Source organism: Pelmatolapia mariae, linkage group LG3_W (assembly GCF_036321145.2).
Source record: "Pelmatolapia mariae isolate MD_Pm_ZW linkage group LG3_W, Pm_UMD_F_2, whole genome shotgun sequence".
NCBI lineage: Eukaryota > Metazoa > Chordata > Actinopteri > Cichliformes > Cichlidae > Pelmatolapia > Pelmatolapia mariae.
In genome coordinates this window covers 973,171-999,637 of record NC_086229.1, presented here as the reverse complement: position 1 = coordinate 999,637, position 26,467 = coordinate 973,171, and the positions used below count along the sequence as shown (strand labels likewise).

General features: G+C 43.0%; 1 protein-coding gene across 1 annotated transcript; it reads left to right on the top strand.

Annotated features, from left to right (window-relative positions):
• Positions 1–253: 253 nt before the first annotated feature.
• Positions 254–22,635, top strand: LOC134624137 (NACHT, LRR and PYD domains-containing protein 4E-like). Its single transcript, XM_063469111.1, has 9 exons — positions 254–376; positions 461–580; positions 12,392–12,470; positions 13,145–13,370; positions 13,584–15,390; positions 15,500–15,673; positions 18,099–18,269; positions 21,469–21,515; positions 21,673–22,635. The coding sequence occupies exons 1-9, from the start codon at positions 288–290 to the stop codon at positions 22,203–22,205; spliced, it is 3,246 nt and encodes a 1,081-aa protein (XP_063325181.1). The 5' UTR covers positions 254–287; the 3' UTR covers positions 22,206–22,635.
• The last annotated feature ends 3,832 nt before the right edge of the window (positions 22,636–26,467 follow it).

The window sequence follows — 26,467 nt, the reverse complement described above, 5'->3', positions numbered from 1 at the left end:
GGAGGAGATGGTGTCATCATAGATTCTGTTTATAGAACCAAACTAGACTTAAGGATAATTTAAAACACTTTCAGACATCAGTATATGTAGCCACTAAAGCTGGTAGGTCTAAATTTCCCACAAGAAAGTTCTTTCACATAAAAGGAGCGCACACACACACACACGTATACACACGCATTCGGACAGCACACATGATGAAAAGCAGGATTTCAGTTGATGTGCACATGAATGATTTGTGTTTCTCTGCAGGTGAAGGTAGAAAGTGTGTGTGAGCTGATGTGAGCAGCATGGATCAGTGTGAGGACAGAGAGGAGGGAGTCCCTCCCTCTAAAAGCACTCTGTGTGGGGAACATGAGAGCCAGACCAAAGCTGAGAGGTGAGATGACCATCTCTAACTGTCCATGACTCTTCTCCATGTCACAGCTCAGCACTCACATCACTGCTCCATCATTATTCACAGGAAGAAACGAGGAACTAAACGCAAACATGAACCTGAACCCAGCTGTGTCTCCTTAAAGAGTGATCGGTCTAAAGCTGACATTATTGATTTTAAAGTCCAGCCTCTGTCTGCTGCAGTGAGGTGAGCTGTGAACTCTTTGAACTGAACTCTTTGATTTAACTGCTTGATGTTGTTGGATATAAACTGCAGTGCAAACACGTCATTCCCTAAATCCCATTTAAACTGTCTCTTAAAAACAAGCCTTTGGGTTCTAAACAACTGAAAATCACCTTAAGCAAAGCAGAAGTAAAACATTTTTTTTTTTTAAATCTAACATTTGGTCTTCTACAAAGTGGTTAATGTTGTTTTTTTGCGATGCGGCTGAGGAACATTCACATTACAAATTTTATTACTGCATGAATTCCTGGAAATAAAATGTCACAGCAGAAAGAAATATTTGCTGTGTGAAGAAACACCAGTGAAATTAAATCATTAATTTTAAATCAGGCGTGTGTCGTCCTGCAGAGAGGTAATGTGTGTGTAAATGTTGTAGTGACTCAGTGTTTGTGAATAAATCTCCATCATGTTTAATGTCAGCTCAGCTTTTTTTCACACACATTTCTATGTTCATATGTGAAGCGGTGTGTGTTGGACTTTTTCAAAAAACTATCAGAATGTACAGAATGGATGTTCTAGGAGGTTTTTTCTGTCGCACACACACCTATCCTGGTGAAGTGCATCAAGTGGTTCATTATCATATTAAGACCCTGCTACCACCATATTGGACTCATTGCAGTTCGCTTATCACCCAAACTGGTCAACAGACGAGGCCATTGCCACCACCCTACATTTCGCTCTCACCCAGGACACATGTGTGAATGCTGTTCATAGACTTCAGCTCAGCACCTGATTGGAAAACTGAGCCTGCTGGGTCTGAACACCTACCGTAACTGGATCCCAGACTTTCTGATGGAGATTCCTCAGACAGTCCAGATCGATAACAGCATTTCCAACACCACCACACTGAGCACTGGAGGCCCTAAGGGCCAGCAGACCCCAAGCAGCTGGGGAAAGAGGGCGGCTGGGTGATGGTGAGGAGGAAGCATAGTCTTAAACAGAAACCCGAAGTACACCACCAACCTGTTCATGTGTCTAACCCTTGGTAATTGGTGATTCTGTTCTCAGACACGTGAAGCTAGAGACACCAGCACCAATAGTCAGTTGTCTTCCAGGGGCCAGAGCAGGCGACATTGAGGGAAATTTAAAAGCACTGGCAAACTGTAAATGTAAATTCAGTAAAATTATAATTCACGTCGGCAGTACTGACACCAGGTTACGCCAATCGGAGGTCACTAAAATCAATATTGAATCGGTGTGTAACTTTGCCAACACAATGTCGGACTCTGTAGTTTTCTCTGGTCCCCTCCCCAATCAGACCAGGAGTGACATGTTTAGCCACATGTTCTCCTTAAATTGCTGGCTGTCTGAGTGGAGTCCAAGAAACGATGTGGGCTTCATAGATAATTGGCAAACCTTCTGGAGGAAACCTGGTCTTGTTAGGAGAGACGGCATCCATCCCACTTTGGATGGAGCAGCTCTCATTTCTAGAGATATGGACAAATTTATTAAACCCCTCCAAAATATGACTATCCAGAGTTGGGACCAGGAAGCAGAGTTGCAGTCTTACACACCTCTCTTCAGCTCTCCCCCCCCCCCCCCCCCCCCCCCAAAAAAAAAAAAACAAACAAACAAAAACAAAACAAAACATCTCCATAGAGACTGTGTCAGCTCCCAAGCAGACAAAAAAGAATAAAAACAAGCAACAAAAAACCTAAACAACCTAAACAGTATCCACATCTGAGCCAAAGAGTAAAACAATGAAATGTGGATTATTAGATATTAGGTCTCTCTCCTCCAACGCTCTCCTAGTACATGACTTAATAATTGATCAACAAATCGATTTACTCTGCCTTACAGAAAACTGGTTACAACGCAATGATTTTGTTAGTAATGTACAGTATATGTACTGTACTTTTTTACAACAAGTATTTTTTAAATTGCCTTTAAAATCCCACTTTAAGGGATTTTTGAGGGGAGCCCCTTTAATTTTTCTCCTTCGCCTTGTAATCGGAAGGTTGCCAGTTGGAGCCCCGGCTTGGACAGTGTTGGTCGTTGTGTCTTTGGGCAAGACACTTCACCCTTTGCCAACTGGTGGTGGTCAGAATGTGTCTGGTACAGAGCCATAGCAATTATCCAGAGTCTTCCCCTGACGTCTATAAAAGACTTGCCAGGGGAACAGTGGTTGAAATCATCCTGGATGAACTTGGGAGAGTCCGGTGATAATTGTTCCAGTTTGTACAGTTTTGGTGAAGTACTCACTCACATAGCTTTAGCTGCATCATCTCTGGGGTGGATGTAAACCAAGAAGATGGAAAGCTGTGGGAATTCTCGGGAGAGGAAGTAGGGACACAGGGAAAAAGCCAGAAGCTTGATGTCTGTAGTGCACAGCTTCTCCCTCAGAGTGACTGTAGAGCACCAGCTGCTGTTTACATGCAGACACACACCGCCGCCATGTTGCTTATGGTGCAGTCATGGTCTTCTTCCAGACGAAGAGGTAGTGAAAATCCATCAATATGCATTGTGCTGCATCATCACTCGTGCAAGTGGTTGACGCAGGCTTGCAGCTCAACCACCTTGTTGCGGAGAGACCACACATTAGGTTAATAGACAGGAGTGCTCGTTGTTTGTGTGTCTCCCTCTTGAGTCTGGCTCTTACCCCTTCTTCTTTAATCCCCTCCTGGTTACCTTGTTTTTGTGAGTTTTTCGATTTCTGTGTCCAAGAGTATTTCCTTGGGAAAATAGTCAGTAGGAGCGGAGCGGAAAAGCCGGAGCCTGGGCTGCAGCTGCAGCTGAATGAGGGAGCCTCTGGTGTAGGTGAGCCTTGGGGTCATGTCGGAGTTTCAGAAGCGAGTCCAAAAAAATGAGGAAAAGGAAAGAATATGAAATGTACAGAGTAGATGGTGAAAAACAACAATGGAAAGAGCATTAAAGTTAGAAAAGAATGCAAAACTGCTCAGCTGACCGGCCAGTCGATCACACGAACAGTGAACTGGAACTGGAAACCTCAAATCACAGGCCGAGGGGGCGGTGTGGCAGAAATTTTAGTGCTCAGCTCAGATAAAATAATTATTGTGGGTGATTTTAAAATCCATGTAGATGATAAAAATGACATCCTCAACATGGCATTTTATCTGTTATTAGACTCAATTGGCTTCTCTCAAAATGTAAAAGAACCCACCCACCACTTTAATCACACTCTAGATCTTGTTTTAACATATGGCATAGACACTGAACATTTAACAGTGTTTCCTGAAAACCCCCTGCTGTCTGATCATTTCCTGATGACATTTACATTTACAATAATTGATTACACAGCAGTGGAGAGTAGACTTTATCACAGTAGATGTCTTTCTGAAAGTGCTGTAACTAAGTTTAAGAATATAATCCACCCACTGTTATCATCTTCAATGGCCTGTACCAACATAGAGCAGAGCAGCTATCTGAACGCTACACCAACAGTGGTTGATCATCTTGTTAATAACTCTGCCTCCTCTCTATGTTTAACACTAGATACTGTTGCTCCTGTGAAAAATATTCAAATCAGACATATTTGACTCCGTGGTATAATTCTCAAACACGTAGCCTAAAGCAGATAACTCGTAAGCTGGAGAGGAAATGGCGTGTCACAAATTTAGAGGATCATCATTTAGCCTGGAGAAATAGTTTGCTGCCTTATAAGAAAGCCCTCCGCAAAGCCAGAACATCTTACTATTCGTCACTGATTGAAGAAAATAAGAACAACCCCAGGTTTCTCTTCAGCACTGTAGCCAGGCTGACAAAAAGTCAGAGCTCTACTGAGCCAACAATCCATTTAACGTTAACTAGTAATGACTTCATGAACTTCTTCACAAAAAAGTTTAATCATTAGAGAAAAAATTACCAACAATCATCCCACAGATGTAATATTATCTACAGCTACTCTTAGTACCATTGATGTAAAGTTAGACTCTTTTTCTCCAATTGATCTTTCTGAGTTAACTTCAATAATTAATTCCTCCAAACCATCAACGTGTCTTTTAGACCCCATTCCTACAAAACTGTTTGTCCCCTAATGTGTACCTAATTCTCTCCATATGTAGTAGAGCAGTCAGTTCTGTTAGCTACATTTTGAATTGAGGTATAATATCTGACTTCCAGAGAGTCAAGATAATTTTCTTAGCAATTACCATTCCGAACAAAACTGTAGTTTGTGCAGAAGAGCTGAGGTGTAAAAGGGAAGAGGAAGATCCAAACAATGCAATTATTGGGTCCGGCTGTAATGTGCAATTATAGATACCAGATAAACATTTAAAAATGTCCAACCTATAGTTATGCAATTTGGGACAAGTCCAAAATAAATGAGTGAGAGAGCCTTCAAGTTTACAACGATCACATATCACAAATCCTGTGCATTTTAGTTTTTGAATAATGAAGTCGTTGGAGCACTTTGAATTGAATTGAATTAACTGATGCCTTACATTTATAGAGCAAGAATGGATCCTACACAGACTCCTCTCCCACATCTCATCTCCAATTTGCAAACCAAGCTGCTCCTCCCATGCCATCTTCAAAAAGTCAGGTTTAAAATTTAAATTCTCAGAAAAAGCTTTCACAAAACCAGAAACCAACTTTTTAGAATCCGGGGAACTCAGGAGTGTAAAAATTGACCCCTCTTCTGGAAGAGATGGAAAATTAACAATACTCTGATGAACATAGTTTCTTATCTGTACATAATGAAAATGTGACGCAGGGAGAAAGAACTTGATCTGCAACTGAATAAATGATGCAAACTGCCTGTCAATATATAAATCTTTGAGTGTCCAGACCTCAAAAGAGGCATCTAAACATGAGGGTGGAAATGCATGATTACAATATATTGGAGTGTGGATCGAAGTGTCTGGTAGAGCACAACCTTTTCTTCGTTTGACTAAAGATTTTAACACAGTTTGAAACTATAAAATTATTGACCTTGGTTTGTGGATTAGAGTACGAAAAAAGAAGAGCAGGGAGGGAACTATTCTCAACCCCACCACTCTCTATGACCACCCAAGGTGCGGTATCGTCAGACATGACCTTTTTGTACCCTTCCTGCCAGTAAGCAAGAGTTCTAGCATTTGCAGCCCAATAATGAAACTGAAACAGTGGCAGAGCAAATCCACCCTTAAGTTTAGACTTACATAGATGAACTTTTGATATCCTGCGAGTTTTAAAAACAAACAAATGGTAATACTACTGAATCGATCACTTTGAAAAATTGCTTATTCAAATATAAATTTTTTTAAAAATAGGTAAATTTTAAAATAAATATAGAAATTTAGGAAGGGAAACCATTTTAATTACATTAATGCAACCTACCATGGAAATAGGGAGAGCCCTCCATTTCCCAATGTCCTTTTTCAGTTTTTCAACTTGTTCAAGATAATTCAACTTAAACATCTATTTAGGATCCTAAACAAAATAACACCCAAGTATTTCAATCTGTCTGTAATTTTTAAAGGCAACATCCAAGTTTGCAGTTAAAGCCACAAACTCACTCTTCTGTCAATTATTGTATAACCTGAGATTTCCCCAAGCGACCTCACCACATCAGGAACAGATCGCTCAGGATTTGACAAGAACAAAACAACATCATCCGCATGTAAAGAAATGTAGTGCTTGATATTCCCCAATGGGACAGGGTCAATAGAGGGCTCATTCCTAATGGCTACTGCAAGAGGTTCAATAGAAATTGCGAAGAGCAAAGGGCTCAAAGGGCAGCCTTGTCGTGTCCCGCGGTGAAAAAAAAAAGGCGCTGATCTATCTTGGTTAGTAAGAATGGAAGAAGAGGGATGCCTATATATCATATCAACCCATGATATAAACTGTTCGCCTAAACCAAACATCTCCAGTACCCGAAGTATATAGGCCCACTCGACCTGGTCAAACGCCTTTTCAGCATCTAAGCTCAGTACTGGAACTTGGAAGCCCCCCAGTGCCTATGATACATTATGTTCATCAATCTTCGAACATTAAAGAAGGAAAACCTCTGGGGGACAAACCCAGTTTGATCCGCATGGATAATTGATCCAACATGACCTCTACATTGGAGAGACCAAACAGCCACTTCACAAGCGCATGGCACAACATAGAAGAGCCACCTCCACAGGACAAGACTCAGCAGTCCATCTGCATCTTAAGGATAAAGGTCACTCTTATGAGGATACCAACATTCACATTTTGGACAGAGAGGACAGATGGTTTGAAAGAGGAGTGAAAGAGGCCATCTATGTCCACTGTGAGCGACCATCTTTGAACAGAGACGGTGGTTTACGACACCAACTGTCTGCCATCTATAATCCAGTTTTGAGTTCCCTCCCCAGACGCCTTAATGCCCACTCACATCCTGGGCCATCTGACCTCAGGAATTCACATGACAAGGTGGGGCCAGGTTTCACAATGAGCACACCCGAAACCCGGGCTGATTAGGTCCCACACCCGCTTTCACACCTTGGCTCATGTGATTAGAGGATCACCAGGGGGTCCTTTGTCCCTCTTTGGGGGGGATACTCCCACTTGGTTTAAATCTGGGACTCTCGGCCATTTGACCCTAGAACTGAAGAAGCTTCTCGGATGAGAGGTGAAACGTCTTCAAGCAACTTAACCCTCTGGGGTCCAGGGTATAATTGGCCGTTTTTGACTACTTTTGATTTTACCTCTATATTTCACCTTTAAAATGTGTTTTTCTTGCCTTGTTTGGTATCATTATTTTCAGCACAACCTCAAATATCTGAAATTTGAGTTAGTTTTTCATTTTGGTATACTATATTAGCACAGTTGATCTAAATTCAGACAAAAAATTCAAAATCCGAGTAGAAAAGAGTTATATCTTTTACTGTAAAACCCACAAACATGTTTAACGAATCATTTTCATAACTTGAAATGCAAATATAAATTGTACATTTCTAAAAATTATGCACAAGTTTTGCAAACAATAAAGTTATATGGTACTATTTACCTAAAAATGCAGCCAAGGCCTCAGGCGTTTTTTATATAACCATTTAAATCTATTGACAGAACAATCAGGTGTGCTGCATCAAATAAGAAGGCACACAAATTATTTGTGCCAGTCCAAAAAATGTAGTTTGTGTTCAGTATAAGACAGAGGAGAACACCACAGGCCTAAACCCTGCAGGTCTGACTGCAGGAGGTGCATCAGTCCAGTTTCCCATGTGGGAACAGCGTTTACACTGGAATCCACCTTTGACGCCTTTTTTTGGAGAAAATATGAAATTCAGCAGTATAACTGACACACAATACAAAACAGTAACTACACAACACACTAACTACAGCCTCCAAACACGCTAAACATCACTAATGTCTCAGATATGAAAACTCGCTCTCTCTCTTTCTTTCGCTCGCCCGCTTTCCGTCGCGGGTGTCGCTCCTAAAAACTTCCCCTTCTCCCTAAACAACCAAATGTCACATGTTGCCATATCATTTTTTTGATTGGCTGACATGGTAAACTAACACCCAATAGGGAAGGGGTGTTTTTTCTTTTTCTTTTTTCACTCGCAAAGGGAGAGTGTTTGCTAGCGCTGTCTGTGGAAAACGCCGTTTTTACCGTTCTTCCCGCTGTAAACACCACTGTTTTGTTCAGAAAAAAACATCACCTGTATTTTTTATCATAACTCTGGTTTTACGTGGCCTATCGACACAATTCAAAAACTGGTATATAGTCTGAAGTCCGCACTTTCGACCCAAGTTGAAATTGAGACTCTGACTCGCTGCATCTTGTAGCTGTGTCGTCTTAAATTGGTCATGTGATTTTGACGCGCCGGCGCGTCCAGCGACCCCAGAGGGTTAAAGAAGTCCAGACGCTTTTCTTTGCAAACTCCTTTGATTAGCTTCATATAGCGTACGGGGAAATCTTTGAGTATGGAAAGATGTTTAAACATTCTCAAAAAAAGTGGGGCCACCTTTTCAATGTACTTTTTATACAATTCAATACCAAACCCATCTGGGCCTGGGGACTTTCCATTGTAGAATGACTTAATAGCTTTTGAAACTTCTTCAATAGTAATATCTGAGTTTAAAGCCTCTCGTGCAGCGTCATTCATTTTCGGGAGATCCAGCTTCTCTAACTAATCAGAAATATTGCCCCAAGATTTCGACATATAGAGCTCTTCATAATATTCTCTAAATCGCTCATTAGAAGCTTTAGAGTTAATTAAAATTTCGCCTGATCTTGATTAAATTTTGTGTATAGCCCTACTGGCCTGTAGGGCTCTCAGCTGCCGAGAAAGAAGCTTATGGGGCTTATCTCCAAACTCAAAATGCTTCTGTCTGATCCTAAATAGCTGATGTGTTACTTGACTAGATAAAATTGTGTTATACTCAAACTTCCTTTTAGTGATGTCTTGACACAATGAGGGACAAGACGAGGCCTGTGGTACTGTTCTAACTGTGTTAATTCAGCTTCTTTTTCGAACTGGCGTTTCCGGCATTCATTTTTTTAGTGAAGATTCAAAAGAAATAATTTCTCCTCACATTACCACTTTAAATGTTTCCCATAAAATCGAATCAGAAACGTTTATCATTAGTTTCCAAGAAATCTGATATTTTAGTTGTCATAAATTGGCAAAAGGATGTCTTAGACAGGAGTGACGGGTGAAAACGCCATTTACCCTGTTGTTTCGTATCACAGAAGTCCAGGACTAAAGAGGTTGGAGAGTGATCTGGGATCAAGATGTTATGATAAGTTGAGCATTCAACTTTAGACATCAATTTAGAATCAAGCAAAAAGTAATCTATTCTGGAGTACGATTTGTGCACTTGTGAAAAATAAGAGTAATCTCTAATCTCTTAATTCTTCAATCTTAAATATGATCAACCTATCTCTAATAATCGCCTATGTACCACAGGCCTTCAAGCTGGCTGTAGATCAGGGGTGGGCACCGAGGGCCGGTGTCCCTGCAGGTTTTACATGTGTCCTTGAACCAACACAGCTGATTTAAATGGCTAAATTATCTCCTCAACATGTCCTGATGTTCTCCAGAGGCCTGGTAACGAACTAATCATGTGATTCAGGTGTGTTGACCCAAGGTGAGATCTAAAACCTGCAGGGACACCAGCCCTCGGGGCCTGGAATTGCCCACCCCTGCTGTAGATAAAACTCTACTTAAAAAGCCATCTCTAGACCCAGCTGTCTTAGCTAATTATAGGCCAATCTCCAACCTTCCTTTCATATCAAACATCCTTGAAAGAGTAGTTGTCAAACACAAGGGCGTAGATTTGGTTTTGGCATTGGTGGGGACGGATGATTCAACCACCGAAACCTGCCCTGTTTCTTTTTTTTGTCCTTTTTGTCTTTGTTTCTTGATTTAAAAAAAGGAGAAATATACTTGCCCACATATGCTATTCTACATGCTTTTAAACCATTTAAAATTACAATTCATAGTTTTATATGTGAATTATATCATGTTAAATTACTATTAAATAAATGACTGATTTTAGACTTTAGTTTACTTCAGCCATATTCCATATAAATCAGGTATCATACAAAAATAAAAAAAAAGCTTCAAATACAGTCATGACAATAAAAGAATATGACTTTAAGGACCTAACAACATTACTTCAGTTATAGTACACCAACATCTCTTACACATTAGTACAAAGGGAACACTGAATGACCTGGTTTTTGCTCATAAAACTACTCATCTAAGATCACCACAAAGTAAAAGATCTCTCAGCAAAATTATGCAACATTTCAGGCACTATTGCCCCGATCAAATCAGTGAGCTGGGACTTTTTATTCTAAACATGAACTACTGTTACAGCAACACACATGGACTACTGGTGCCCCACACAACAACTCAATGTCCACTATGTGAAGGAGTCTATTCTACCGTCTATACTATACTGTCCTGGTGGACATGGCAACACTTCTTTCATGGTTACATACAGTTTTAGACTGATGAGGGCCAAAGCCAGCACATACCTGCCAACCTTGAGACCTCAGAATTAGGCTGCGTCCACCTGAGGACCCGGCCTTCGCGGTCTAAGTGGGCCGGGTCCTCCGAAAGCCGGTAGACCGGAAATGAGCGACTGTGAAATTGGGGGGTCTAGCCTTCATAATTACGTCACCTCTGCCATCTGCTCCTTGTGGTCTAAATAAAATAAAATATAACCGGACGCTTGCGTATATTCTTGACCATCTCACACTTCTGTTTAATCAGTTTTCTGTTCGACATTTATTCAGCTGTGTGAAAATCCCAGAGGAATAATACAGTTTTATTTAATCTAATCTAATCTAATAACTTTAATCTCAGCCAAACCGATTTACTCACGAACAAATAAAACACTGAAAAAGGCCAAACAATAACATGTTTAAGTTATTTGAAGTATACACAACTACAATCTCGCCTGAAAATATGTTAAAAGTTTATTTTGCGACCCAGAAAGAGTAATGAGAGTAATATTAATACTAAGTAGCTGCAGTAGTAGCAGCTATTGTTGGAAACTGGAATTGGCTGGGCCAATCTAGGATATGGTTTTTCAATTTTGTTGTCCGGGTGGAAAATCGGGAAAAATTAGGGAGAATGGTGGCTCCGGGAGATTTTCGGGAGGGGCACTGAAATTCGGGTTTCTCCTGGAAAAATCGGGAGGGTTGGCATGTATGGCCTGGTATTGCCTGTAACGTTATTATGACGGACACATTTTATGAGTGAACTTGACTTTAAGTGACTTACAGGTTTCTTTGAAAAATACTTTCTTATATCCAGGTTCTTCCTTTTTGCTGCCATCCTCCTCTCCTCCTCGCAGCGCAGGATTGCCGCTGCTAAAACTAAACAGAGCTCCCTGAAAGGCTCAGCCAATCACATTGGCCATATTTGTCACATGAGGTCGGACTCCAGTAGAGAACGTAATTTAACTCTTTCTGCACCGCTGGGTGAATGAGACGTTGACAGATCTGTTTTTTTCTTTCTATCGGGTTTGTTTTTCTTAACTCGAAGAGATCAAATTATTGGTGGGGACCATTCAATAATCGCTGGATATTGGTGGGGACACGTCCCCTCCGTCCATGCCAAATCGACGCCCTTGGTCAAACAGCTAACAGATCATCTGCAGAGGAATGGCTTATCTGAAGAGTTTCAGTCAGGTTTCAGAGCAGCTTTAGTGAAGGTTACAAATGATCTTCTTATGGCCTCTGACAGTGGACTCATCGCTGTGCTTGTCCTGCTAGACCTCAGTGCAGCGTTCGATACTGTTGACCATAATATTCTATTAGCGTGATTAAAGCATGCTGTAGTTTGTATCACATTTATCTAATAGACTCCAAATTGTTCATCTAAATTGAGAGTCCTCTTCATACACTAAGGTCAACTACGGTGTTCCACAGGGTTCCACAGGGTTCAGTGCTAGGACCAAGTCTGTTTACATTATAGATGCTTCCCTTAGCCTAAAACGCTTGCCTGATATTGACACTTAAGTATGGGTCTGTTGATTGATTTAACTGACTGGCTTCAAGTTCCACACCACATGGCCGCTGGACCTGTATGCCACTCCTTCCTCGCTAGACTGGCTAACTCTGTGCCTTAATCTTGGCAGGTTAGAAAACGCTAATGACAAATGTCATGTGTGTCATTACTGTTAAGATAATTAGACCATTGGAAATATTACAAAAGATTTACCAGTCTTTATTCTTGTAAGAGCTCCAGGTATTCATAGGTGTAAGCTGTTTTTTTTTTCATTTTTTATTTATTTATTTATTTTTGCCAGCAGCATTAAGATGGTGTTTTCTGAGAACTAAAACTCAGCAGTTAAAATATTGATCTTTCTCCTGTATTGAACTAATTCTTTATGATTCCTCCACAGACTGGACCAGCAGAGCTCAGAGACTCCCAGTAGTCAGTCTACCCAGCAGCATCAAACACAGCTGGACTCCATATTTATGGTCTGTACATGTACAACTACTTTTACATCTATTCTGTTCAGTCATTTCTCAAAAAGAACGGCTATTTATACTTCAAACATATTGCAAGTATTGGTTTTTTGTAGTATTAATTGCAAGATAAGACAAGTTAGAAGCACAACTAAACATTGTTTCAAATAAACAATGAGCTTTGACAGCTGGGCTGGTCAAAAAAAAATGTGTTTGTAATTTTATCTATACCCATGACCACCTTGACACATATTGCTACAGACATGTCCTTTAATTTTTGGCTGTCATGGTAGTGTCTAATAAACTATGTAAGTTGGATAAATGACTGGAAAACTTTAGAAAAAGTTATTTATCATATTATTATAGCATTTATTCCACTTTAAGCAAAGCAAAGTTGAGTTATCTGATCTCAGAATTTGATTTATTTTTTTGCTTGTTTTTTTTTAACATTCCAATTTAACAACAATTAACAATTACCATGATGTAGCAATATTCACTCTGTTTCCAGAATCAGGATTTGCTGTGGACTGCAACAGAAATATGATTATGACAACACCTTCATATAACCTGGCTATTTCTGTCTGTTGTTCCTGGTTTCCCTCTGTTCATTGTTCCTCTCTTCTTCCACTGCACCACCAGTTGAGGTTGTAATGTAACATATTAATTCACACAATACTCTATTCCAGCTACTGCAGGACAACATCATCACTTTTGTGAAGAATGAACTGAAGAAGATTCAAAAAGTTGTCAGTACAGATTTTCCGAAATACTTGGAGGGTCAGAGAACTGTTGAGGAGCAAGAGGGTGAGGATGAGGAGCAGAGGAGGAGCAGCAGAGAGGCATTTGTGAAGATCACACTGGACTTTTTAAGGAGAATGAAGCAGGATGAGCTAGCTGACCTTCTGCACAAAAGTAAGAGGATTTCCATAAAGATTTAAGCTGCTGGTTAAAGAGGTTGTTTACTAATGTCTAACCCTAAAGTGATAGTCAAACATAAATATAAAAATTCTGGACTTATATTTGGACTATTCTGCTGTACAATCTCAAGCGCCTTGATGCGAATGTTGTTGTGATTTGGCGCTATATAAATAAAATTGAATTGAATTAAATTATTATTTCTTTTAGAAACTTCAAATAGAGACGTCTATTGGAGTGAGGGTAAACTTAAATCTACACTAAAGAAGAAGTTCCAGTGTGTGTTTGAGGGGATCGCTAAAGCAGGAAGCCCAACCCTATTGAATCACATCTACACAGAGCTCTACATCACAGAGGGAGGAACTGCAGATGTCAATGATGAACATGAGGTCAGACAGATTGAAATGGCCTTCAGGAAACCAGACAGACCAGAAACAACAATCAGACAAGAAGACATCTTTAAAGCCTCACCTGGAAGAGATGAACCAATCAGAACAGTGCTGACAAAGGGAGTGGCTGGCATTGGGAAAACAGTCTTAACACAGAAATACACCCTGGACTGGGCTGAAGACAAAGCCAACCAGGACATCCAGTTCATATTTCCATTCACTTTCAGAGAGCTGAATGTGCTGAAAGAGGAGAAGTTCAGCTTGGTGGAACTTGTTCATCACTTCTTTACTGAAACCAAAGAAGCAGAAATCTGCAGCTTTGAAGACGTCCAGGTTGTGTTCATCTTTGATGGTCTGGATGAGTGTCGACTTCCTCTGGACTTCCACAAAACTACAATTATAACTGACCCTAGAAAGTCCACCTCAGTGGATGTGCTGCTGATAAACCTCATCAGGGGCAAGCTGCTTCCCTCTGCTCGCGTCTGGATAACCACAAGACCTGCAGCAGCCAATCAGATTCCTCCTGAGTGTGTTGGTATGGTGACAGAAATCAGAGGGTTTGCTGACCCACAGAAAGAGGAGTACTTCAGGAAGAGATTCAGAGATAAGAAGGAGGCCAGCAGGATCATCTCCCACATTAAGACATCACGAAGCCTCCATATCATGTGCCACATCCCAGTCTTCTGCTGGATCACTGCTACAGTTCTGGAGGATGTGCTGAAAACCAGAGAGGAAGGACAGCTGCCCAAGACCCTGACTGAGATGTACACCCACTTCCTCGTGGTACAGGCCAAGGTGAAGAAGATCAAATATGATGGAGGAGCTGAGACAGATCCACACTGGAGTCCGGAGAGCAGGAAGATGATTGAGTCTCTGGGAAAACTGGCTTTTGATCAGCTGCAGAAAGGAAACCTGATCTTCTATGAATCAGACCTGACACAGTATGTCATTGATATCAGAGCAGCCTCAGTGTACTCAGGGGTGTTCACACAGATCTTTAAAGAGGAGAGACGACTGTACCAGAAAAGACTGTTCTCCTTCATCCATCTGAGTGTTCAAGAGTTTCTGGCTGCTCTTCATGTCCATCTGACCTTCATCAACTCTGGAGTCAATCTGCTGGAAGAACAGCAAACAACCTCCCAGACACATGAAACAAGAGAATCTGCAGAGACACACTTCTACCAGAGTTCTGTGGACAAGGCCTTACAGAGTCCAAGTGGACACCTGGACTTGCTTGTCCGATTCCTCCTTGGTCTTTCACTGCAGACCAATCAGACTCTCCTACAAGGTTTACTGACAAAGACAGGAAATAGTTCACAGAACAATCAGGAAACTGTCCAGTACATTAAGAAGAAGATCAATGACAGTCTGTCTGTAGAGCAAAGTATCAGTCTGTTTCACTGTCTGAATGAACTGAATGATCGTTCTCTAGTGGAGGAGATCCAACAGTCCATGAGTTCAGGAAGTCTCTCCGCAGACAAACTGTCTCCTGCTCAGTGGTCAGCTCTGGTCTTCGTCTTACTGTCATCAGAAAAAGATCTGGATGTGTTTGACCTGAAGAAATACTCTGCTTCAGAGGAGGCTTTTCTGAGGCTGCTGCCAGTGGTCAACGTCTCCAACAAAGCTCTGTAAGTAAATATGTACTCATTTTAAAGATTTTTGTAACAAAATGATATAAAGTGTATTTGTCTTGTCTGCATGAAACAATAAAACTATTTTCAATAATAATTGTTTCAGACTAAGTGGCTGCAACCTCTCAGACAGAAGCTGTAAGGCTCTGTCCTCAATTCTGACCTCCCCGTCCTCTAGTCTGATGGAGCTGGACCTGAGTAACAATGATCTGCGAGATTTAGGAGCGAAACTTCTGTCTGCAGGACTGGAGAGTCCATATTGTACACTGGAAACTCTCAGGTTAGAATTCAGACAGTGTTTTTCACTAACTGTAATGTGACCTTTCTATTCTTTTATATTAAAAGAAAATGTCTGCTTTGTTGGCATTCTATTCAACACAACCTCACGTTTAAATTGGCAGTTTCTTTGTGTGTTTGTTTTTTCCATTTTGACTTACTGCCTTAACACAACCTAAAATCTCACAAAAAACACTTAAAAAAATGTTTTTTTTTATTTTTTTAGCGTTAAATCACCAACGTGTTTAAGAAATCATTTAAAACTTAAAACTTAGTTAACTAATATTAACTAGAGCAAAAATTTACTGCTATTGAGTATAGTTTACCTTTCTTTCACTAGAGGAAGCCAAACGCACCATCACTGTAGTTTGCCATTCATACCACTAGATGGACTGTAGTTTCATATTCATTTCAATGGGACCAACATTTGTGCAGAAATTTCATATATTGAAAAGTATAAAGGGCTATAACCATCAAAAGTCATAGAACTCCATTTGCGATCAAGCCAGACGAAACTATATAACATATTGTAACATCCCTCCGACAGAAGACAGAGACGATCGGTGATCTGATTACCATGTGTTTTTTAAGAACAGTAACACAGGCTACTGTGGGCCGTAGCCAATGCCAGAACAACAAGGGAAAAAAACGTGCTCCTCTGAATCAAAACAAAAGTTTTTACAGAACCCCCGATAGAACCCTGCCATCCCAGAAACCGACGCAACGTGCGCCGAGTTTGTGACACTGGAAAGTCCACAACAACCTGAACTTTTTCAGTCACAGGCCATACCTGCCCTTGTCCCACTTGCTTGCCCACATAGGTAATAGTAGCCTTCCCGAACTCACATTTAGAAAGGTTGAGCGTGAGGGAGGCATCGTTGAACAGCCCAAACACCTCAGAAAGTGTTGCGAGATGTTCAGGCCACGAGGTAAAATAGACAACTACGTCAACCAAGTATGCCTTGCACTTAGATGCTCCACAAAGCACCTGCCACACAAGGCGTTGAAATGTTGCGGGCACATTATGTAACCTGAAAGGCATCACTGTGTATTGGAGGAAGTGATTGGGCATTACGAATGCAGAGATCTCCGAAGCGGTAGGTGTTAATGGAACCTGCCAGTACCCCTTTAATAGGTCCAGCTTTGTAACATACTGAGCAGAACCAACACGATCGAGGCAATCTTCCATCCGCGGGACTGGAAACGAGTCTGGTTTGGTAACCGCATTCACTTTCTGGAAATCTGTGCAGAAGCGGGCCATATTGTCCGCTTTCGCTACCAGAATACAAGGCGAGCTCCACACGTCATGACTGAAAATGGCAAGACCATGCTCAATGAGATATTCAACTTCCTACTGCATCAAGCTCCGCTTTGTGTAGTTTACATGATAAGCGTGCTGTTTTATCGGCCTTTCCACCGTGATGTCATGACACAGGACAGATGTTGCTGATGATGCCTACGGTAGTCAGAAAACAAAGGTTGACACAGTCACTGGAAGCAAAACCAGCACCTTCTCCCCCGGGGCAAAATTCCGAACCACAGATTTCTTGTCAAAATGTGCTTTCATACTGCCCTGGGCTCGCCTCAAGTGGTCGCGGGCCAACTGCACAAGAGAGATGTTCCTTAAAAGCACACACATAATCCAACGCATTATCCTCCACCCGATGCGATTCGGACAACCATTTCTCCTTAAGTAATCGCAATGGCCCACATACCGTGTGTCCAAAAACAAAATCAGCTGGGCTGAAACCAAGGGATTCCTGCTTGGCTTCTCGAATGGCAAACAACAATAAGGGAAGCTAACTCAGAGGAGCGATTGCTTACCTAGCCCCCAAAAAACATAACCAAACAACAATCACTCACCTCACTGACTAACTAAACATGAGAAAACTGTACCCAACTGAAAAGGCGATCCACTCCTTCTTCCTCCTGGACTTGCAAAGCAACACAGAGCATGTCGCAGCCCCAGCTGGTTGGAGTAAAACCGAGGATGGATGATTGCCGTCCTCAACCGCGCCGCCTTATACTCCGCCTCCAGAGCAGCATTCAGTCCTGGTGTACCATCTTCGGGATCCACCACTCCTGGAGGCGCACCTGCACACTCACATTATAACTGGTTTTCCTTGGCCTATCGAAAAAAATATTACAATATTACATATCCGAATTTGATGAAATTGTCTATTTCTTCTTAAACAAATTAAACAAGAAATCTTACAAAGTCTTCTTCAGGTGTTTGAGGGTGCATGGAATTTAACCAACAAGTCTACATGTATCTTGGACTTGGCATTTGACTATCATTCATTTGTTTGTGACAAATAAAATTTGAATTTGAATGGATATTTTATCCATAAAAATAATTGAAAATAAGCCTTTAGTGAAGTGTTAACAAATGTATTGTTTTTTTTGTGTGTGTGTGTGTGTTTATATAGTCTATCAGGCTGTCTGATCACAGAGGAAGGCTGTACTTCTCTGGCTTCAGCTTTGAGCTCCAACCCCTCCCATCTGAGAGAGCTGGACCTGAGCTACAATCATCCAGGAGACTCAGTCCAGAGTTTGTTGGCTGGACTGAAGGATCCACATTGGAGACTAGACACTCTCAGGTATGGAGAGAATGTCTGATAGAGGAGGAAGAGCTGAAAACATCAGCTGTGTCCAACATTCAGTTCCTGATTGTTTCATGCAGATGTCACAAATGAAGGGAAGATTTTTTTTCTTGCTCATTACAGACAATCTAAGGAGCTTGAAAAGAGCAACTGGACTTATAAATTTTTCTTGCAGACATTTCATATGAGAAGCTTCTTCAGTTCTAAAATCAAATTTTGGAGAGACTTAGGTATTTAATTTAATTTAAAATTTGGTTATCTCTAAAAATGGTCGTTGAACCGTTATTAATTATGTGCCTCATCACATGAGCCAAGGTGTGAAATAGATAGAAATGTTCAGCTGAGTCTTACCCTGTAAAGGTAGCTGCCATCTCTGTCCCACATCTTGGGTAGCACTGCTCTGTGCTGTCAGGGTCCCATGTATGGGTTGGGCTATGTTGTCCAACAGGGATGACAACTTAGCCACCATTCTCCTTTCTCCATTCTTACTCACCACCTCCACTGGGTCTAGAGGGCATCCTAGAAAAAAGCTGGCCCTCTGGATCAGCCTGTTCAGTCTCTTCCTGTCACCAGTAGAGATGGTGCCGCCCTAGCAGACCACACCGTAAAAGATGGCTGAGGCCACCACAGAGTCATAAGTCTTCAGTAGTGAGCGCTTCACTCCAAAAGACCTCAGTCTCCACAGCAGGTACAGCCTGATCTGCCCTCTTCTGTAGAGGGTGTTTAAATTGTGAGTCCAGTCAAGTTTATTGCTCAGATGTACACCAAGGTACCACAGCCTCAATGTCCATACCTTGGATGTTTAGTGGTTGTAGTAGATGATGTTTTTGCTTGTGGAAGTCTACCACCAGCTCCTTGTTTTTTCTTGTGTTGATCTGGAGGTAGTTCTGCTGGCACCAGTCATCAAAGTCACTGAGTGAGGTGTTCCAGAACATGCCCGGAACACCTCACCCAGGAAGCACCCAGGATGCATCCTTGTCAGATGCCCAAACCACCTCAGCTGGCTCCTTTCAATGTGGAGGAGAAGCAGCTCTACTCTGAGCCCCTCCCAGATGGCTGAACTTCCCTACCCTCTCCTATCTCTAAGGGAGAGACCAGCCACTGTTCGGGGGAAGCTCATTTCCACTGCTTGTATCTGTGATCTTGTTCTTTTGGTCACTACCCACAGCTTGTGACCATAGGTGAGGGTAGGGACGTAGATCAGACAGGTAAATTGAGCGCTTCGCTTTTGCGCTCATCTCTCTCTTCACCACGAAGGACTGGTGCAGCAGCTGCAGCACCAATCCGTCTGTCGATCTCCGGCTCCCTTCTCCCATTACTCACAAACAAGACCCCGAGATACTTAAACTCCTCCATTTGGGGTAGGAACTCGTCCCGGACCCAGAGTGGGCACTCCATCCTTTTCCGGCTGAGAACCATGGCCTCGGATTTGGAGGGGCTGATCCTCAGTCCCACTGCTTCACACACGTCTGTGAACCGTTCCAGAGTGAGCTGGAGGCCAGCAACCGATGAAGCCAACAGAACCACATCATCCACAAAAAGCAGAGATGAGATTCTGAGACCACCTACGTGAAAGACCTCCGCCACTTGGCTGCGCCTATAAATCCTGTTCATAAAAATTAAGAACAGAATTGGTGACACAGAGCAGCTCTGGTGGAGCCCATCACCCACAGGGAACAAGTCCGAATTATTGCCGGCAATGTGAACCAAGCTCTTAATGGTTGTATAGGGATCAAATAGCCCGTAGCAATGTGCCAGACACCCCATACTCCCATAGCACCTCCCACAGGACACCCCAAGGGACACGGTCGAATGCCTTCTCCAAGTCCATAAAACACAGGCTAGCCAAGCCTGACAAGATACCTTCTTCAGCCTTGTGGCTCCCTTCACCTCTGGTGTCCACCATTTGGTTTTGGGGAATACCACCACGACAGGCACCAACCACCTTGCGGCCCCAACTCAATGCTGCAGCTTTGGCAATGGAGATGCTGAACATGGTCCATTAGGACTCAATGTCCCCAGTCTCCCTCTGGATGCTGTTGAAGCTCTGCCAGAGGTGTGTGTTGAAGATTTCATGGACTGGGGCCTCTGCGAGGTGTTCCCAGCACACCCTCACTACATGTTTAGGCGCACTGGGTCTGTCCAGCGTCCTCCCCAGCTCAGCCCCTCTCTTTACCTGATTGTCCAGAACATATGGTCGCAGGTGATAAGATTACAAAATTGATCATTGACCTGTGGCCTGGAGGGTCCTGGTGCCATGTGCGCTTATGGACACTTTTGTGTTCGAACAAGGAGTTTGCTATGGCCAAACTGTGATTTGCACAGAAGTCCAATAACCAAACACCACTTGGGTTCAGATCAGGGAGGCCGTTCCTCCCAATCACGCCTCTCCAGGTATCACTGTTGTTACTCATAAGAGCATTAAAGTCTCCCAGTAGGACAACAGAGTCTCCAGGTGGAGCACCTTCTAGCACCCCCCCCAAGAAGGCTGGGTACTCTGAACTGCAACTCGGAGCATAAGTGCAGATGACAGTCAGGACTCGTTCCCTGAACCTAAGGCGCAGAGAACAAACACTTTCATCCACCGCGAAGAACCCCAATGTACAGGCAGCAAGCCGAGGGGATAGTAGCATTCCCACCCCAGCCCACCAGACTGAGACAGAGTCCACCCCCTCTCCGGGAGACTGGTTCCAGAGCCCAAGCCATGCGTAGAGGTGAGCCCGACTATATCTAGCCGGTACCTCTCAACCTCACGCATTAACTCAGGCTCATTCCCCATGAGAGAGGTGACATTCCATGTCCCTATTGCCAGTCTTGGTAGCCGGGGATCGGTCCGCCAGGGCATCTGCTCCTGGCCTTCTCCCGGCACACAATGCACCCGACCCCTACGGCACCTCATGCGGGTGGTGGGCCTGCAGCAGGATGGGCCCATGTCCCCTTTTCTGGCTGTGCCTGGTCGGGGCCCATGGAATAAGGCCCGACCACCAGACGCTCACCCCCGGGCACGCTCACCAGCCTGGCTCCAGGCCAGGGTAAACTGTTCTCTCAATGCTTTCCTCATAAGTGTATTCATGAAAATGTTGCACTGTTACTTTATCAGTGTCTAACAGTATGTAAATGAGAGCCATGTAATGTCCAGTTGTGTATGCTGAAAGAGACTGTGCCGGTCTGACCTCTCCCCCCCTCCTCCTTTCAGGGTGGAGCCTGCTGGAGTCCGATGGTTGAGACCAGGTCTGAGGAAATGTAAGTGGGTTTTTAATGTGATTCATGAAAATAAAGAAGCACACATTCAACCATCTTCAAACTGTCACATCACTCATTCACATCTCTGATGTCAGGAGTCAATCAATGAACAGATGATTAATACCTGCAGCTGGATTGTGTTTGTTCTCTCCATCAGATTCCTGTCAACTCACAGTCGACACAAACACAGTACACACAAAACTCCAACTGTCTGAGAACAACAGGATGGTGGCACATGTGGAGGAGGTTCAGTCATTTCCTGATCATCCAGACAGATTTGATTACTGGCCTCAGCTGCTGTGTGAAAATGGTCTGACTGGTCGCTGTTACTGGGAGGTCGAGTGGAAAGGAGGGGTTTATATGTCAGTGAGTTACAGAAGAATCAGAAGGAAAGGAGACAGTAAAGATTGTTGGTTTGGATACAATGATCAGTCCTGGAGCCTGATCTGCTACGATGATGGTCCTCATTCTGTCTGGCACAATAACAGAGGAACATCCATCTCCTCCTCCTCCTCCTCTGTCTCTAACAGAGTAGCGGTGTATGTGGACGTTCCTGCCGGCACTCTGTCCTTCTACAGAGTCTCCTCTGACACTCTGATTCATATTCACACCTTCAGCACCACATTCACTGAAACTCTTTATCCTGGGTTTAGATTCAGGTATCTTGGTTCCTCAGTGTCCCTGTCCTGAGTTGAGTTTAACGAGTGTCCTCCTGTTAGAGAAACACTCTTGACTGTTGAACAGATAGTTCAGTCTGTACATGTCTCTCTTTCACTCAGAAACACGTTTTCAGATTCATGGATTCAATCAATTGATGTTTGAAGCTGTTCTAAATGATTCCTTGTAAACTTTTTTCTCTTCAGTCCTTTAAAGATGGAAGCTCCCATTATTCCAGGATCCACATGTTGTTTTTCTGTCTTTTTACACTCAAAGCTTCAGAGTGAATATCAATATGTTGTTTTTCTCTGAAGCTCAGTTCACAACTATCTCCTCTGCATTTTCAACAAGTCTGCACTCCTTAAAATGACTACGAATGTTTGATTTATCTTTCTTAATGGGATGTTTCCAAACTCTCCAAATCTCTTACTCATTGTTGGAAGCTCATCATTTCAAAATGTTTCAGCCATATAAGCTGAAAATATTGGCTCAATTGTTTTGAATGCAGTTCAAGCAGAATATGATTGTACTGAGGGATCATAATGCATGCGGCTTATTTAATAAACAGCAGATGCTGATTATTTGTAAATAGTCTTGTGTTTTTCCCAAATTGAACAACAACAAGAACATGGTGCAGGATGTTGATAACAGCTTCATTATCAAACTCTTAGAAACATGTAAATATCTGTGTATAGCACTGCATATGTTGTGTATCAATATAGTTTGTATGAAACATGAAAAATATCACAAAGGGTCCTAATGAAGAATATGCTGAAATTTGGTGACAGACATTAGATTTGCTTTGACGTCAAACTTTTAGAAGCTGTTTCATTGTTTATCATGCAGCTCTAGTTTCATAAAACACAGAGGAAATAATGTCACATGTTTATGTCCACAAAGCAGAATGAGTCTATTGCTGACAATAAGTGATGTACAAACAGAGTGAGCATTTCTGAGACCCCCAAAAATTGAGTAGTAGTTCACTAAATGAAAAATGGACTGTGAGCTCAGTTCCTTCATCATTAGTATGTATTATATATGTCTATGTATTTATTACTATACAATATATTGGGTACCACTGCTGCTAGTTTCAATCATTGTGCAAATGTGCTGTTTGTAAGGTTGGAAACCTGCAGTCAGCTGAGACTGAAGAAGTCACCTGGATCAGTGACCAAACGTTTCTCCCACTGAAAACGTCCAGATGAGCAGAATCAACCTTTTGGGATCAGCCAGCAATGCAGCTGTCAGTGTTGCTGGGTCATTGACCCAGTGATTTCAGTTTGCTCATGTTCAGTTTATTTTTGCCACATCAATGTTTTTCTCACTTCCTGTTTTTCCCGTATCAGCTCGTCTCTCATGTCGTTAGCCAGATTATGTTCAGCTGTGTACTCACCGGTCTCTCATTATCATCCGCATCAGTCTGTGTATTTAAGTCCTCAGTTTCCTCCAGTTCTTTGTTGTGTCATTGATGTTGATGTCGTCTCTCCGCATGTATGTTCAATTCAGTCAGTCAGTCAGTCAGTCAGCCGGTCCAGTCCAGTCAGCCAGTTAGTTCAGTCACCCAGTCAGTCATTTCAGTTCATGTTCTGTTCATCCAGCCTACCTATAATAAAACACCATTAACACCATTATCCTGCACCGTGAGTCCAGCGTTTGGGTCATCTCTTCCTCGCATCCACACATGACATGCCTGACAGAATGACACGACCCGTGCCAAGAAGACACGCTTTTGACCCAGTGGACTCGGACCTTTTTGGGCGGCAGGAGGCAGCGCTCTCCTTGTGGGCGGAAAAGCTTAAGGAGAGACAGCGGCTCTTCGCGGAGTGAGAGCACGTCTTCGAGGGTACTTGCTTGGCTCTGGACGGGCCTTGGAGACGCCGCATTCACCCACCTTCTAACTTCCCTGCACCAGAGCATCTGCTGGGAAGAGTGGGCGTTTCGCGCCGCACTTTGGCGGCTCTCTCTCCCACGGGTCCGCTCCTCGCTCACACGCCACCTGCCTCATTCACCAGAACTTCAACCTCGCCATGGCACAGCGCCTCCGCCTCCCACCTCAGCTCAACGGAGGCTCCCGTGCCAGAGGCTCGGCTGTGTACCCCGCCCACTGTCTCTTCCCGGAGAAAGCATCGCACACCCCGCCATAACATGGACCATTTTCAGCAACTCCCAGTGGTGAGTTCCAGTGACTGTTTTCCACCCTCTCCATTTAATTTTTCACCTAAAATAAATAATAGACTCATTTCTGATTCATGGGGAGTTTCCCTTCTAGACGATGATGTGGACTGGGAAGTATTTTTCTGCTCTGCTCCCCCAAAGACTGTTCAGTTAAAGACTGTAAATAGTGGTGGCAGAAGGACCAGAATAATCCCTGATAAACCTGTCAGTATCACACACCCAGTCACTATTTCCACCCCTGTCAGTCAGCCTACACCCATCACTCAGCCATTTCCTGCCAGCACGGCGGCCTGGATTCGCCCTTCTTCTTCAACTGTTTCACCTTCTCAGGTGAAGACAGCTACGGCTCAGCCTGTCCCTACAGCACCACCACAGATGGCTAGGGCCCAGCCAGCAACCTCTCCTGTGCCAGCTCCCGGGACGAGGGCAGCTCTGACCCAGTCCACCTCCACACCCGCTCCTGTTTCTCGGGTGGGGGGGCTAGCTGACCTGTCCGCTGCTCAGGCACCAGCTTTACTATCCCAGGCTGTATCTCAGCCATTAGTCACACCAACCTCAGCTCAGTCGTTAGCCTTGCCAACCTCGGTTCATCGGTTCCTTAGCTTCCCCAGTCCAGTCAGTTTACACGCCTGCTTTTCAGCTTCCAGCCCAGTCAATCCAGTCCCCTGTAGGTCAGTCTTGTTGAAATATTTTATTATGTTTATGTTTAGAAGTACATTTTGTTTAAGGTTTTATAGATGTGTTTGCTCTTTTTTATTAGAGAAGTTACGTTGTGCAAGCTTTGTGTGCATTCCAGAGCTCCCTGACTTTCACACCCACATCCTGGGAGCATGGGAGAGGACACACCTTGTCTTATTGTTTATTGCCATTTATGCTTAGAAATATTTACTCATATATGCTTAGAAGTATATAATCATTTGTAGTTTGAAAGAATGTCTCATCCTAGGAGGTCTGTAACAACTCTGTGTAGCATGAAGTGGGGAGTGCGTTCACTCCTCCTCAGAGTGTTCTGGCATAGATCACACGTCTCTTAGGAGAGGTTGTATCTTCTCTTGCTCAAATATGGTATAACAAACACACGTATATCTGTTTGAGTCTAAGAGCCCTTTGAACCTATGCATATTCATGTAACCACAATAAAAGAGCAGTGTTACGGGAGAGCGGACGAGAGCAACTGAGGTCAAGCGAAGGAACGGCGCCTGTCCAGTTCTCTCCCGTGCACGTTAATTTGTAAAACCTGTCTGAGTGTCATTTATTCCAATCTGAGTTGAATTACAGGAAAACTCCTTACAAGTCTCCTCCTGTCCTCCAGTCCCCTGTAGTTCAATTCAATTCAATTCAATTCAATTTTATTTATATAGCGCCAAATCACAACAAAAGTCGCCTCAAGGCGCTTTATATTGTACAGTAGATAGCACAATAATAAATACAGAGAAAAACCCAACAATCATATCATATGACCCCCTATGAGCAAGCACTTTGGCGACAGTGGGAAGGAAAAACTCCCTTTTAACAGGAAGAAACCTCCGGCAGAACCAGGCTCAGGGAGGGGCGGTCATCTGCTGCGACCGGTTGGGGTGAAAGAAGGAAAACAGGATGAAAGACATGCTGTGGACGAGAGACAGGGATTAATAACAGATATGATTCGATGCAGAGAGGTCTATTAACACATAGTGAGTGAGAAGGTGACTGGAAAGGAAAAACTCCCCGGCAGCCTACGTCTATTGAAGCATAACTAAGGGAGGATTCAGGGTCACCTGGTCCAGCCCTAACTATATGCTTTAGCAAAAAGGAAAGTTTTAAGCCTAATCTTGAAAGTAGAGATAGTGTCTGTCTCCCGAATCCAAACTGGAAGCTGGTTCCACAGAAGAGGGGCCTGAAAACTGAAGGCTCTCCCTCCCATTCTACAAGTAGGCCTGCAGAGCGAGAGCGAAGTGCTCTAATAGGGTGATATGGTACTACAAGGTCATTAAGATAAGATGGGGCCTGATTATTTAAGACCTTGTAAGTGAGGAGCAGGATTTTGAATTCAATTCTGGATTTAACAGGAAGCCAATGAAGAGAAGCCAAAACAGGAGAAATATGCTCTCTCTTTCTAGTCCCTGTCAGGACTCTTCCTG